The sequence below is a fragment of the Periophthalmus magnuspinnatus genome, chromosome 21 (assembly GCF_009829125.3).
Source record: "Periophthalmus magnuspinnatus isolate fPerMag1 chromosome 21, fPerMag1.2.pri, whole genome shotgun sequence".
In the NCBI taxonomy this organism is placed as follows: domain Eukaryota; kingdom Metazoa; phylum Chordata; class Actinopteri; order Gobiiformes; family Gobiidae; genus Periophthalmus; species Periophthalmus magnuspinnatus.
This window is the reverse complement of record NC_047146.1, coordinates 31,843,403-31,859,671: the sequence shown is the minus strand read 5'-3', so window position 1 is coordinate 31,859,671 and position 16,269 is coordinate 31,843,403. Positions and strand designations below refer to the sequence as shown.

Sequence of the window (16,269 nt, the reverse complement as noted above, 5' to 3'; positions counted from 1 at the left end):
GTGTGGTTTGTTTAGAGGAAAGAAACGTGTTTATGCAGAACATTTGACATTTGCTTCAGTGTTTTCATATTTAAACAGGTGTATTTCATATCATCTTTGCACAGACAGAGGTTTAACAGACACTTTCAGTCTCACAGTGGTTTTAGTCGATATGTTTTGATCCTTCAGAGCCGTTAAACTGCACATGTCCCTGTGTAAATGTAATAGTGGAGCTCATATAAACTGTGGATGAATAATATCGACCAATGGAACAGTCTGATGTGTGCCTCTAGTTAGCAACATGCACTTTATGTTCATCCATCTTTAGTAAACAGAAGATAAATGCACCGTTTATGTTTTTTTGTGAAAATGGGGCATTAAGGGTCATGAAACGCTATATTTTTCACTGGATCGTATCAAACCAATTTGAAATATATTGTATTGTATCGTACAAATCAAAAAAGTACTGTATCGACATATGTATTGTATCGTGGCCTGTGTATCGAGGTATGAATCGTATCGGCAAAATCTTAATGATACCCAGCCCTATCCAACAGGCACAATTGTTGTTTCTCATTTTGTTTTTACTCAGGACAAATGCTGCTGTTTCAGGGACTCAAATGCTCTATCAAAATGATTCATACGTAGAACTAATGTCCTCATGTGTGGACAGCATTTTTCTCAGAATCTACATAATGTAAAAAGATGATTGTTTGTTTTTACACTCATCAGGTCCAATCAGCCCAAATAACAAAGAGAAATGAATAAAGTTATGAAAGAGCTCGAGTCTGAGGACGTTAAGATTAAATATAAGCAATAAACATCATTTATACTCCTCAAATTGTATAAAATGAAATGATTCAAATCTTGTGTCACTGTATCATGAGCTTGAAACCATGGAGATGTGATCGCCTTGTCTGGAATATTCCACAGTATGACATTTTTATTGGTCAGAAAATGCCTTGACAACATGCATTCTTTCAGCTTTCCACAGATCCGCCCTGTAAACTTGGCCTCGTGGCATCACCTGCTAGTCTCCCGGGTAGATAGATAACTTTAATGCCACACTGCGGAAATTTCTCAGCAAGGCAACAGCATCTCTATGGAGGTAAAAGTTACATAGTGCACTTTAACCTTCCTTTAAGCCATTACTAACATCACATCGATCAAATGCCTTTTCTTTTGCCCCACTGACAAATCCCCGGGTGCCATTTGATCTTTGACTTGAGTTTCTTAAGCGCAGACTTGGGAAACGTCCACTCGATCTCCCACAATCCCTCACAGGCAGGGCAGACGGCCACGCTGTTACAAAACCACGAGGCTGCCCGCTCTTCTCTATAAGTGGATTAACATTATGGCCCCGCTCTGATCATCGTAATCCCTCATTTTCTAAAAGGGATTAACAGGAATTATCAGGAATCTAGAAAACGGTTAAGAAGACTTCGAGCAAATCTACAGGCAAACACAGAAACACAAATGTCACCAAAAAACATGCGTGTTAGTGAGTGTACTTTATAAATAAGTAACGTGTAACATCTGCAGTCACTAGAGGACACGTATGGCCTGATTCTGTTATTAAACATACAACCATTTTATTTAATCTTAATTTCAAAAGCTTCAAACTATGACCTGGCCACGTAGATGGATTCTCGTAATATGTTTTAAGTTTAGAAGTTTAAAAACCAACAAAAAGTCAAAGCTGAAACACCCAAATGAACCAAAATCAATGCTGAGGATGGACGTACTTCAATTTATTTTTGCACACTTTTGAAAAATGTCCTGAAAAGACGTCTGTGTTTTTCTCTCAACTAGAATTAAAAGGTCTTACGTTACACAAAATTAACTCTTATCGTCTTTTAAACCATGTTATAATGTTGTTGCCTCATCAAAAAACATATCTGGAGTTATGTTTTGTTTCTGTCCAAAGCTCAAAATGCTCTGTTCCACCTTGTGATGTCATCAAGTGGTAGTTTTCGAAGTGAACAGCTCCTTTTACCTTTAGTTTAGTAAAGATTGACAATTCCAGGGTTGAAATGATCCAAATGATTCTATAAATAAAGGTGTGTGGAGTTTAAAAACGCAGCGGAGCACTTCCTTTATCACCACATGATGACATCACAAGGTGGAACAGAGTGTTTTCAGTTTGAGAATTCAGCGTAAATGTGCAGGGTTTGTGCGTTAAACATGTGTGAATGGAACAAAACACATCTCCAGGTCTGTTTGTGACGAGGAAAGAACATTAGAACATAGAAATAACTTCATATACGACTTGTTTCATTGTCATATCAGTCAATCGGATGTAAAATATTAATTCACCCTCACACGTCATTAGTGGAATTCTACTGACAGATTCATGCAGCTCAAAATGTTAGTACAAACTGTTTAGTCGTCACTCGTCACTGTACCATCCACTGTTCAATATCTCCCCATTTGCTGTCCTGACGATCGTCTCCTTTGGGGCTCAGACCATAATATTTCTGAGAGAGGGAGAGGGTTTGTTATGTAAAAGAGAATGAAAATCAAAAGAGAAAACTTAAAATCATCAGTGGTTCTCAAACTCTGGGGCTGGTTGCACAGGTGGTACTCTACAGCCACCGGAAGAATGAAAGTAAAAGGAGTAAAACACTGTACTTAAGTATACATTTGAGCTCTCTGTACTCTTTTTAAAGTGGATATTTTTTACTTTTACTTCACATTTGAGAGCAGTATCTGTACTTTCTACTCCGCTATATTTTTGAATGAAAAAGCTCAGGGTTTATTTTTAATAGAAATATACAAGTAAAAGCAGCTAGGGAAAAGACATTCACTTCAAATGTTTCTGTTGAACGAAATTCTGCACAACTCTTTATCAAAATCACTACATTTGAAACTTGAAATTTATTATTATTTATAATATTGTGTTACGTGTACCTTATTTTGTCGTTTTGAATAGACCTACGTGACTTGTTTTTGAGACACTGGACTTGTTATCTGTTAAACCTGTTATTTTTGTTTTTACATTTGTGTGAATATTTTACACCACTTCTGTTACTTTACCTTTTATAATCCTGCTCATTAAATTACAACTTTATTCACACATTTTACCATTGTTTTTGTTTCTTCCCTGACCCTGGCAGAGCTGGGTCATAACAGCTCAACTATGCACCGAATGTGAACTGATCCACTGCACTGTTCATGTTAATAATGTTAATAAAGTTAATAATGCACTTTATGACCTCCTCCTCATTCCTCTGAGGATTACAGGAGGAATTAACAGATAAAAGTCACATTTTTAGGGATGGGACGAAACATAAATGCCACTAGAGGAGGAAAGAGGGAATATTCGGTCCAAGAAAACACCATTTAGACTTTAATAGATTTTGTTTTCAATTTTTTAATATTATAACATTACTTTACTGTCATTCTGCAAAACAGCCGGTTGAGTTTTTACTGCAGAGTTTGAGAAGCACTGACACAAAATAAAGGAAACAGACATGTCCTACCTTCTGCACCTGAAAGATCTACACAAGGAGAAGAGAAGAGAAAAACAGAGGATGAAACATGGAAAACAGGAAAAGCATCAATCAGACACAGTTTAAACCAAAGTGAAGGTACAGAGAAGAAGAGACAGAGAGAGACGGAGAGACAGAGAGAGACGGAGAGAAGGAGAGAGACGGAGAGATGGAGAGAGAGAGAGAGAAGGAGAGAGACGGGGAGGGACGGAGAGAGAAGGAGAGAGAAGGAGAGAGAAGGAGAGAGATGAAGAGAGACGGAGAGAGATGAAGAGAGACAGTGAGAGATGAAGAGAGACAGTGAGAGACAGAGAGACCGGGACAGACAGGGAGAGACGGGTAGGGACGGAGGGAGACAGAGAGAGACACAGAGAGATGAAGAGAGACAGAGACAGAGAGAGACGGAGGGAGACGGGGAGAGACGGACAGAGATGAAGAAAGACAGAGACGGGGAGAGACGAGGAGAGATGGAGGGGTACTGGGAGAGAGATGAAGAGAGACAGAGAGAGACAGAGAGACGTAGATAGATGTAGAGATGGAGAGAGACAGAGAGAGGCGAGGAAAGACGGAGAGAAATGGAGATAGATGAAGAGAGACGGAGAGAGACGGAGATAGATGAAGAGAGATGGAGAGAGACGGGGAGAGACAGAAGAAGGAGACTGAGAGAGATGGGGAGGAAGAGGGAGGGAGAGAGGGAGGAAGGAAGAGAGAAAGTGAGAAGAGAGGGAGAGAGAGGCAGAAAGAAGGGAATGCAGGGAGACAGGAGAATCAGTCAGCCACAGAATTAAGTTAAAGTTTAATCCAAAGTCTGTGCACATCCAGAGAGAGAGAGAGAGAGAGAGAGAGAGGGAGAGAGACAGGACAGAGAGAGAGAGTGACCAAGACAGTGTGAGAGAGAGTGAGGGAGGGAGAGAGAAACAGATACGACAAAGAGAATCAATCAGCCACAAAGTTAAGTTTAAAACAAAGTCATTGCAAGTTCAGAAAAGAGAGGGGAGAGATAAAGAGGGAGAGGAGGGGTTGGACTGAGAGACAAGAGAGAGGAGAAAAAGAAAAGGAGGGAGGGAAAGAGATGTAAAGAGAGAGAAAAAAAAGAAAAGAGGAGAGAATAAGAGGGAGGAAGAGAAGGGGAGACACAGAGAGGGGGAATGACTCTGGTGTGTTTTAATGGGAAATGTAAAGTTTGAAGTGACTAAAGTTCAAACTGATGAGAGAAGAGAGAGTAACGAGGAAAACCTTTATAAAAAAAAAAAACTTTGATTTTTTTATTGATACTTCATCAAGAAGTTAATTGAGAGAAGAATACTGTGAGGATTTGAATATAAAACACAAAAAATACTTAGGTGGGTTATTTAACATTTTGTCTTTACTACATAATTGTTTCATATATTTGATGTCTTCTGCATGTTTAGAAAATGTGGAAAGGAGTAAAAATAAATTAAAAAAACATGGAATGAGAGGGTGTGTCCAAACGTTTGTATTGTATTGTGTATTCATTTAATATACTGCCATTATTGAGCGATGGAGGGGAAAAAAAACTAAACAAAACCACCAACACCAACGAATCAAAAGAGCTAAACACAGTGTCCTGTACAAACAAAACCCTCAGGTACAGCTCTCAACGGCTCCACTGGAAACAGCAGCTGTTTCACTTATTCAAATGAACTGATCGTATCACAAGAGCAGATCAAGCAGGAGAAAACAAAGAGCTGCTGAATAAAAGCTTACACAACACAGGATTATAGTTTGATATTAGAGCTGTTACGATGCTAAAATTTACACCTTTACTTTGATAAATGCTGGATATTAAAACTGCCAATACGACAATGATAAAGAAAAACACTTTAAAACTACTGGATTCAGTGTTTAGCATAAATAGTGATCTGTGTAATATTTTCATGGGGTCTCACATTTGCACATTTAATGACTCCACTATCGGCCTTAAAATTCCTTAGTTATTTAGTTGTGGCTGACGTGCTGCCTGAAGAATACACACGATGCTTTTTTAACACTTAACTGCACAAAACATGACTGAACTGCTCTCTTATAGGCTTATGATTCAAAAAAAGGGAAGTGAGTGAGTTTGTAGTCATTAAAATGACACAATATGAGGGAAAAAAGATAAATAGGTCCTGCATAATGGCTAAAAAAATATCGGCAGAGCTTAACGTCCATTTGTTTCAACAGTTGATGCTAGTATATGGGGCAGAGCTTTTTGAAAACTGTTGTTCTTACCATATTTTTTGCATTTCCGGTACAGAAATGCCCAATTTGCACTATATAAGCACAATAAATAAATGCTATAGCAGAGACGAGGGTGAACTGGGCCTGTCTCTTGACCCCAGAGGCACTGAAGGATGGGGCAAATTTCCCAAACACGAAACAGTAAAAGTTGCTCCACCCTCCACCTTTAATCCAGATTTATTCAGTCTTTAGTGAAAGCCCAGAGCGAGGATTGACAGTAATTTTGACCTTTGCTTTTCATTGCATAACTGTCAAAACGACTGATACTAGAGCTGCCATTTACATCTCAATCAAAGGATGGGACAAACTTCCCAAACATGAATCAAACAAATCCATTCTGAATTTTAGTGAACGCAATCAGCAAATCAGACAAGAACATCTTCTGTCTATAATCATGTGATCGCTCCAGTTCAGACCTCCACAAACCTCATACTCACGACTCTTGTACTAGTTTTGCAGTTTTGTCAGTCTTCTCTCAATGTTGGACATCTTTAAAATGTAAACATTACCCATTATTTTTAAAAATCTAATCCCATTGCTTGTTACTAAATTATCTATTATATATTTTCTAAAATCACTCAGCCTTGAATCAGACAAACCAAACTCAAAAGGCTCGTTTTCAGATTTATGTTCTAATGTTTCCTCATCATAAACAGACCTGCAGTTGTGTTTTGTTTCATTCACACATGTTTAACTCTTCTCTCAAACTGAAAACGCTCTGTTCCACCTTGTGATGTCATCATGTGGTGATACAGGAAGTGCTCCACTGTGTTTTTAAACTCCACACACCTTCACTAGAATCATTTGGATCATTTGAGCTCTGGAATTGACAATCTACTGAACTAAAGGTAAAAGGAGCTGTTAACTTGAAAACTACCACTTGATGACATCACAAGGTGGAACAGAACGTTGGAGCTTTGGAGATGTTACAGACGAATAATAAAGTGTGACTCAAACATGTGTGAATGAAACAAAACACAACTCCAGGTGTGTTTTTGAGGAGGTAACAGGACTATAACATGGCTTAAAGCTGTGTAATATGTGACCTTTGAGGTGTGTGATACAACGTCTTTGCGTGTTTTGAAAAACGCAATACATAAATTGTGGTATTATAAAAGTACATCAACAAGATTATTATGATTTAAGGGAGACATGTGACAATCAGCTTTCAAGTATCTAACCTCAACATGACTAAACAGTACACACAGGCCTGTCACCATAAAACATTTTGAAGTACAATATTAAGCTACAGAAAAATACTGCCATGAATAATATTGAAACTACTTTATGCCACTGACCCAATAACCGTAAAGTAGAATTACTTCATAGTTCATTATTTGACCAAACAGCTCAAATGTTTTCATAAGGGCTTACACTACAAAAACAACACAAACTTTTCTGCTAATGCAAAGAAAAGGTACAAGTGATATTTACAGAGCCTGAAAAGTATTCTATCATATATTGAAGTCGGTATAGTAATTATCATTAAGTACTTACAGATTCTAAAGTATATTTCAGCTTCTAGCAGAATCATTTGAATATTTTACACTGTATTCACACAATTCTCACAAATGACCTACTGATTATAATATAAAGCAGACATCTAACAGCTTCCCCATAGTAACCACGGCTCAGTCAGTAGGTCTGCATGTCTGGACACTCAATTATCCCATGACCGAGGTAGTTACACAATCAGATTAAACACTGCGACAACAGACAACACAACTCTTCACATTATTTTGACTTTAAATGAGCTCAGAGATATGGATAAGGATATAAATAAAAACTGTTCTCACCATTTCAATGTTTTTGGTCTTATTAAAACACTAAATACAACGGCTTTCAATACAATTTTTGGAACAATTCAGAGCTTTAATCATCGCACACAGGGCAACAGTTGCTCAGTGTTTGTCCATTGATCTGAGGTTTGGCGGTTCGAATCCCGCTCTCGACATAAACATGAGTGGTCAAGATCCACTGGCGGCGCATTTTCAGCTCCCACAAATGAATACTGTTGTTGTGTTCTTGAGCAAGACACTTAACCCACCTCACTCCCAGGGTCTGTGTGCACTGGTGTATGAATGTGTGTGTGAATGTGTGTGTGAATGTGTGAATGTGTGTGTGAATGTGTGAGTGGTTCCTTCATATAAAGCGCTTTGAACCTTGAAGGTGGAAAACCGATGTATAAAAATGTGACAATTCATCATCCCTCAATGGGGAAATTCCAGTGTTGCAACGCACAGAGCATAGAAATTGGCCCTAAAAAATCAAGAAAAAATAAATACAGTGGTCTCTCGCTATATCGCAGTTCACCTTTCGCGGTCTCTCAGATTTTTTTGTATGCAATTTTCCATGCTTTTTTCAGTTTATGAGCGTGCATTGTGTTGTGCGTCCTGATTGGCTGTTTGACTGTAGACCATTGTGTTGTGCGTCCTGATTGGCTGTTGGACTGTAGACCATTGTCCATCAGTCTCCTCCGTGCCGTGTCTCCTGTCCAGTACAGAATGTGTTCAGACAAATTTACATAAACGTTGGATCGCAGTGTGACTCTGAAGTGCTGTACGTTTGCAATTTGTTTTCTCCCCGACAAAACCCACAATGTCGATGAAACGTTCTGCACCGACAAAGACGCCTACGAAGGTTTGAACTTTGAGAGAGTTTAAACGAGAGAGAAATGTGAGAAAATGTTAATGTCTGTGTGAGAAAAGTGTATAAAGTGTGTGGTGAGGGGTTTTACAGCTGGAAAACAGAGAATAATGTAAAAAATAAAGCTGATACTTCTCGGATTTTTGCCTATTGTGGGTTATTTTTAGAACGTGACCCCCGCAATAAACCTGGGACCACTGTATTAGAACATAAACTTAACTTGTGTACAGTAAAATAAACATAATTACATTGCACAATCTTAATTTAATCGATATATTTCTATCTGATCTCTTTTCTATGGCCCCCTGCACTCACCACTTCTCCTCTGTAGTTTGGGGGGGTCTTGGGACGTTCCGAGAGGGCTGCCTTTTGCCCCCTTGCTGCTACCTTCCGACTTGCCGTGATTCAAGACCAACCAAGCTTCATTTTGAAAGTCGACGTACAAAATCACCGGTCCACATTCAGGAGTACAACTTTGTCCTGTATTCAGTCAATGTTTCCCAAAATCTCCAAGATTTAATTGATACGTTGGAGTTTTCTGTCCCATTTCTGGTACAAAAACAAACTATGTCCAAGACTTTTGACGGTCAATATCCATCTAGAAAGCACAAGTTTGTTCTGGAAAATTTATCTCAAAAATATATATTAAAAAATCACGTGCATGTCATCGAAAAATAAAAGTCAAAGTTTTAAGGCCGACCAAATGACATTAAAAAAACAATAACCGAAACTGATTATTCAACATCGAGTTTGTCCAAAGATCATGGTACCCCAACATTTACAAAAGTCCATTAGTTTCTTGGAGCGGTCATTCCCATCGCTACAATCAAACCAAACACAAAATTGGTGGCCAGTATTCAGGTAGAAGCTCGTCCTTTAGTCACCACATCACAAATCGTTCCCAAATATTCCAGTATCGTAGCTTTGGTTGCGATTTCTGTTTTGTGTTTTCTGTGTTTTTTTAAATTGTCAATATCCAAAATCGCATGTCAGCTTTAATGTAGCATTTAGGCTAAAACAAGACCCAAAATCCTTGTCCCATGTAAACTGTATGTAAAAAATCTCCCAAAATCTCTGAGGTCTTGTCTCCATATCTGTATCAAAACAAAGCTCAGCAGCACTACACTGTGGTGTTGCGTGGTTGAAACCATGAGCTGCTAATCTGCTGTATAATTCGTCTGGAGGTTTAAAGGGACAGGCTCCTGCTCTGATCCCGACTGCAGTAATCCACAGCATATGACCCACTCACCTCCACTGGGCCGTTTTAACAATATTACAGTAAGAGACACAATAGACACTACAGGCTACAAGGATTCAATGTTTACATTAGGGATGATGTGGATTTTTTTAAACCAAAATCCATTTATGTCTAGATGTTGTGGCTGATAATATTTTCTGTTACTAATTACAATTTTAAAGATCCTAGATTACACAAAACTGACTCTTTGATGCTTTGAGACTTGTTATACAGTTGTCCCTCGCTGTATCACCTTTTACAGTCTCGCTGTTTCGCAGATTGTTTAGTGCAATTTCACATGTTTTTTTACAGTGTATGAACGTGCATTGTGTCGTGCGTCCTGATTGGCTGTTGAACTGTAGACCATTGTCCATCAGTCTCCTCCGTGCCGTGTCTCCTGTCCAGTACAGAATGTGTTCAGACAAATTTACATAAACGTTGGATCTCAGTGTGACTCTGAAGTGCTGTATGTTTGCACTCGGACTTCAGTGGAAAAAGACAGTACAGAGGCGCGGTCGGAGGAAATACGTCTGAGTCACTATTAATCATTTCTTATGTGTCCAACCTTGTAGGTTGATCATTAAAGTTGAATTCATTACAGTATTTCATTTTCATTTACACTATAGGAAGATGTTTATAATTTTTATTTCTCAAACAAATGTTTGGGCCTGAAAACAGGTCTTGATCTTTGGTTTATTGTATAAAACTGTACCGTATTTTCCGGACTATAAGTCGCACCTTTTTTCATAGTTTGGCTGTGGGTGTGACTTATTTTACATTCACATATAAATCGCATCTGAATATATGTTTTTTTTCTTTATTATCAGAATCAGAATCAGAATCAGAAGACTTTTATTGCCATAGTCTGTGAACACAGTTCACAAACTAGGAACTTGCTTCGGTGAAAAAGTGCAACATAAACACACTGAATAAATACAAGTACAAATACAAATAAGTCCAGTTATTATGCATTTTTTGGCTGGTGCAATTTATACTCTTAAAAAATAAGTACCATATTTTCCAATCTACTTTGAGAGTGTTTAAACAGGAGAGAAATGTGAGAAAATCTTAATGCCTGTGTGAGGAAAGTGTATAAAGTGTGTGGTGAGGGGTTTTACAGACAAAAACAGAATAATTGAAAAAATAAAGCTGATACTTATTTTTAGAATGTAAACCCTGCAATAACCTGCCCTTTAAAATCCAAAGCAAGGCCCATGGAACTATGTTATGTTAGAGTAAATTTCACATATATAGAACCATGGGAATGATACACGGGGCAGCTAAGAGCAACTACAACAACTATAACAAGTACTACTATTGCTACTACAAAGTTATTCCTCACTTTGCTTATGCATTTATCACACCTTATTATTCATCACAATGAGTTTATAAGCACTTTTATTAACTTCCAGAGGCTAGAGTCGAACAATATATCTGTACTGTGGCAAACATGTTATTTTATTACATGAAATAAATGAGGTAGAGCCCCTTTAAATGCTTTAAAAGAGCATAAATCACAGTATAGTGGAAACAGGTGAGGAGTGTTTGTGTGTATGGGATTACTCTGGTCTAAGAATAGAGACTCCCCGTGGTTCAAACTACTGTAACTTCAGCGACACCGACACCAGTTCAGACCTGCACCTGTCTCAACACAACCATCTGCAGCCATTCACCAACACTGGGACACTTACAGACCTTTGAGGGAAAAATACTAAGATACAAAAAAATGTAAACACACAAAATGTTTTCTGGAGCTCAGATGTTCTGCCTGCTTCAAATTTACAGAGGTTCAGGAAGTGGTTTAGACAAAAATAAAAGTATTATGAGTGTAAAAGCACGATGGAGGCAAACTAGGGCAACCAATATCCACAGCCCGGTTGTTTTCAGTCCAAAAAACAATTAAAAATGAAAAACTTAGCAACTTTTACATACTTTTATTCACAGAAAGTAAAAAAATTCTACTGTACAACCAAAGTGTCATCATGGTAAATGGTCACATTTTCACACAGCGCTTTTCCTCCTTCAAGGCACTCAGAGCGCTTTGTATCAAGGAACTGCTCAGCCACTCACACACACACACTGGGGGTGAGGTGGGTTGAGTGTCTTGCCCAAGGACACAACAACAGCAGTCACCTGTGGGAGCTGGAACCGCACTGTCAACCTGAGGTCAGTGGACCTGACTGTTCTATCAATGATGATTCAAACTGCAAACCTTTGAATCAGAGGACGAACACTCTCATCCAAGTGGTATCAAAATCCCCCCGTTTAGAGCAGATTACAGTGGTCCCTCACTATGTCACGCTTCACCTTTCACCGTCTCTTTTTTAGTATAATTTTGCATGCTTTTATTTTTATTTTTTTTACAGCGTATGAATGAGCATTGCCTGATTGGCTGAAGGTCTCCTGTACAGTACAAAATGTGTTCAGCCAAACTGATGTAACCTTTGATTTATTTGACGTATATTATTTTATGTATTAACATTTATTTGGATCATTAGTATTTTGTTTATTACTTTGTACTTATTTTATTAACAATTAATATTATTTATTATATTTTGTTGGATATATTATTGACTTTCTTCATAAAAATATTGGTTCCTACTTATTGTTGCAGTACAGCACATTTGAGGAGCGCACTGATAAAAATGTAACAAGAGTGAACGCGCACAGGGCACGAGATGAGATGAGTGAAATTGTTGAATAAAGACGAGCTGTAACTGTCCTGTTGTATTTAAGCAGTAAGAAAATACATCATATTAAATCTAAATGTGACCCGACAACCTCAAGAGACTGAAAAGAACAATATATTAGGGTCAAATTTACATAAATGTTGGATCGCAGTGTGACTCTGAAGTGCTGTATATTTGCAAGTTAACTCCCCGACAAAACCCACAAAGTCGATGAAATGTTCTGCACCGACAAATTTCAGAAACGCTTTGGACTTAAGTGTTTCTCTGCACGGAGAGGCGCCTCTGTGGATACAACTGGAGCAGAGACACGAGAACAACACATTTAAAGTGATCAATGAGGAAGAGGGAGATAATATATGAAGGTTTGAACTTTGAGAGTGTTTAAACAAGAGAAAAATGTGAGAAAATGTTAATGCCTGTGTGAGAAAAGTGTATAAAGTGTGTGGTGAGGGGTTTTACAGACAAAAACATGTATAATAATTGTAAAAAATAAAGCTGATACTTCGCAGATTTCGCCTATTGTGGTTTATTTTCAGCACAACCCCCTCGATAAACCAGGGACCAGTGTATTTCCATAGTACATTGAAATAGAGTTTGAGAATTCTGTATCGTGACAACACTGTATAATGTTGTACATCTTCTTACTAAGAAATACTAATAGATGATCTGCATTTTGCCAGCAGCATCAAAACAATTAAACCAGTCCCAGTTTCCCTACAAACCTGAAAACAAGTCACTTTCCATATTTGCCTGTAACGTCACAGTGTGCACATAACATTGAAAAAGGGAGTGTATTTATAGTGCTTTCGTCCTTTGGGCATTTTAATTTGTTTTATTGCTCCAGAACTTAAGAGTATTTCCTATTTTGGCCTGAGATCAATTGGACCTCAGTATTAGTTTAAAGATGATTAGTTTGGCTCCAAAGCAGTGGAAAATTTCATAACTTTAGTTTTAGTTTCAAAGGAAAGTACCTTCCAAACTAAACATTTTGTATTTATAACTGATTGGAATTTTGGATGTTGTAATACTGAAATACAACCATAACTACAAACATCAAACCATCCCGTCTTAATCATAAACAAAAATAGTTGAAACTGAATCAAATTGGAGTGATTTAATTTTGGTTATGTCCAACAAAACAAATCATTTTTCGTACACTGTAATCACAATTAACCAACAATAGAAGTTTGAAGTTGTTGCATTAAAATAAACGTTTTAAAAAGATTAAATCAGATTTCTCGACGCAGGCTGTAGATACGAGACGACGTCCTGCTCCCTCGTGATGACCTCTGCCTCTCGCACCATTTACAGATTAACACGCAGGAAATCTCTGGCCATGCACTTTATCGTTACCGTTGAACTTTGACCCCGATGTTGTGATATAATGCTTCCTGGTTCACCAAAGAGACCACCTGCTGCCTGAGAATGTCACACTTTTCCTCTGATTCCACATGAATTATAAAAAAACTGACTAACAAACATGATCATATATTTTTCTCGCATAGATATTAAGACATTTTGAGAGTCTTGGCATTAGTATTTATGAAGATTGTGTTGATAGATCTGTCTGAGCTCCTGTCTGTCCACGTTCCCAGTAGAACCTTGAGATCATTACCAGATGATTTTGGCTGTAGCTGGTCACAGACGACAGAACAGTCCTCTGAGTATTAGAACAACCCAATCTTTAAATATTCTTGAAAACGCACGGCTTTTACTTAGACATTTGTATTGTTTTATCATGTTTTTGCATGTTTTGTTTGATGATTGTAGCCCTGTCAAAATAAAAGACTCAATATATCGCTGAAGTACATATAGACGGTAAACAAATGTATGCCACACGATAATCCCAAAGAGGATTTAAACAACAAAAACTATTCTAAATGTGCAATATTATAAAAAAAAAAAAAATCATGAGCCGCAATAAATAAACAGCAGAATGAAACAATTAAACTTTTGATGTTAGTTTGCATCTATAATGAGTAATAGAAGTTATTTTTTCAAACTTTTACAGCTCAAATCTGATCATAAAACCAAAAAATAACCAAAATAAGTCGATACAGTAATTATCATGACAGAACTATATGACTGCACTTTATATTGCCTTTGTAGCAGCTGCTGTTTCTTTTAAATGTGTTTTATAAATACACTTGACTTGAACTAATATTGACAAAAACTTAAAATCAGACGGTGTTATTACAGTTACCATCTCTGACTTTGCATTTCCTGAGTCCGTACGCCTAAGACATTTTAAGGTACGATGTATTAATTCTGAAAATATACAATAAACGATGATATTGAAATGAATTTATAGCACTTTCACAATAATCTGACAACAGGATAACAACAGTAAACCCTTTTCTAAGTGTAATTTGTCCTTGGACGCTCCTTGCCGAGAAGGTTAAATTAATTGTCATGTTCAGCCCTTAGAGGCACCTGCTGTTGTGATTTTGAGCTTCACAAAAATAGATTGAATTGAATTATTTAAACATAATGCAGCCAGCAATATGTAAACAGCACAATGAAACACTAAAGTAGTAGAAAGTAGAAAGATCTGGGAAAAATACTGAATTCCAACATTGCGATCACGATTTCATTTGTGATTTATATTTTTATAATAGGATTCTGTTTAAAGTTTATATTTTTACAAAAACAACAGTAATTTGAACTGACAAACACAAGAATCACATTTTAGAATAAGTTTGTGCAGAGTTTCAAGCAGAATAAGACAAACTGAGATTTTGATCTGATTGTGATTCGTCTCAGAGTCCTGGTATAAAGTGAATTTGGATTTTAAAACGTTTTGTGCTTCTTACCTCTTTCTGCTGCCTCTCCAGCTCCTTCATACGGATCTCTCTCGCCTCCGCTCGGGCCGCTCGCTTTGCTGCCAACCGGGCCTCAGCCTGAAATACAACAATAACACAAACATGAATGAAAAGAAATGTGTAGAGCACATTTCATAAGCAGATACTGTTCCCAAAGTGGTGCAGAATATGAATATAAAATAAAGTTGTATTTAATTCCACTGGTTTCCATTAAAGCAATAAAACCAGTAAAATCAAATAGGAACAAACGTATCAATAAATAAAAGAGTAAATAAAAGACACAAAGGACCACACAACTCACATTATAATAAAGGCCAGAGAATAAAAGTCAGTCTAAAGACAAGATTTAAAACACTGCACTGTGGGAAAGTGAAGTCATCATGTTGGATTTTGAGTGGGAAGAATAAAATGACAAAAAAACATGTGATTTAGCGTGTGAACAGTGTGCAGTTCCTTTTATAAAGAGGAATTACCAGTTTCAATATAACATAATTTGAATGAATGAAATGATCAAAAACAGTGTTTCTCAGAGACAAACAGGAGCTCACAGTGACGCCTGCTCACGTTCAGGGTCATTTTGAACATTGACTTTTGGAAAAATTCATACATAAAGGCTCAGCAGCTATATGCTAACTAATGTCCATAATACGGTCATTTTAAACCCAAAAAAAATGAATTTAAAACACAAAATGTTTTAATAACTTAGTGTTTTAATAACATTTCAGAGACAGATGTTAAATACAATTATAGGTCTTGTCGTCATTAGTCACCACAGAGCTGATTAGCTTTCATAGTTCTTCAGAAAGAAAGAAAAATATCAGAAATTTTATTTCCAGACCCAGGGTGTCACAAAACATGACATAAGATCTGTAATGATCATAGGCCCGTGTGATTGATTACATTTTAATCAAAGTAGAGATTCAGTTTTTATATTATTATCAACGACACAGAGCGTGTCCAGACTTTTATGTTCAATGGTATTTATTAAAAGCCTTGTTTATATTCATGAAACTCACTGATGGAAGGTAATGAAGTACATTTTAGTACATTTTACAGTGAATACTTTCGACTTTTACGTCACTACATTTGAGAGCAGTATTTGTACTTTCTACTCCACTACATTTTTGACCTGGACTGAAAAGTAAAAAGTACTTTTCATA

General features: G+C 37.2%; 1 protein-coding gene across 12 annotated transcripts in view; it reads right to left on the bottom strand.

Annotated features, from left to right (window-relative positions):
• The window catches only part of lrrfip1a (leucine rich repeat (in FLII) interacting protein 1a), a 68,824-nt gene that overhangs the window by 29,146 nt on the left and 23,409 nt on the right, over positions 1-16,269 (bottom strand). For 8 of the 12 annotated variants that reach the window (XM_055230505.1, XM_055230504.1, XM_055230500.1 and 5 more), the window contains exons 2-4: positions 15,101-15,187; positions 3,462-3,479; positions 2,385-2,456 (exon numbers count right to left, since the gene is read on the bottom strand). In XM_055230505.1, the coding sequence (XP_055086480.1) occupies positions 2,385-2,456; positions 3,462-3,479; positions 15,101-15,187 (177 nt within the window). The remainder of the gene's footprint in view (positions 1-2,384; positions 2,457-3,461; positions 3,480-15,100; positions 15,188-16,269) is intronic. The other 4 variants (XM_033987017.2, XM_055230503.1, XM_033987015.2 and 1 more) reach the window with 1 other exon arrangement.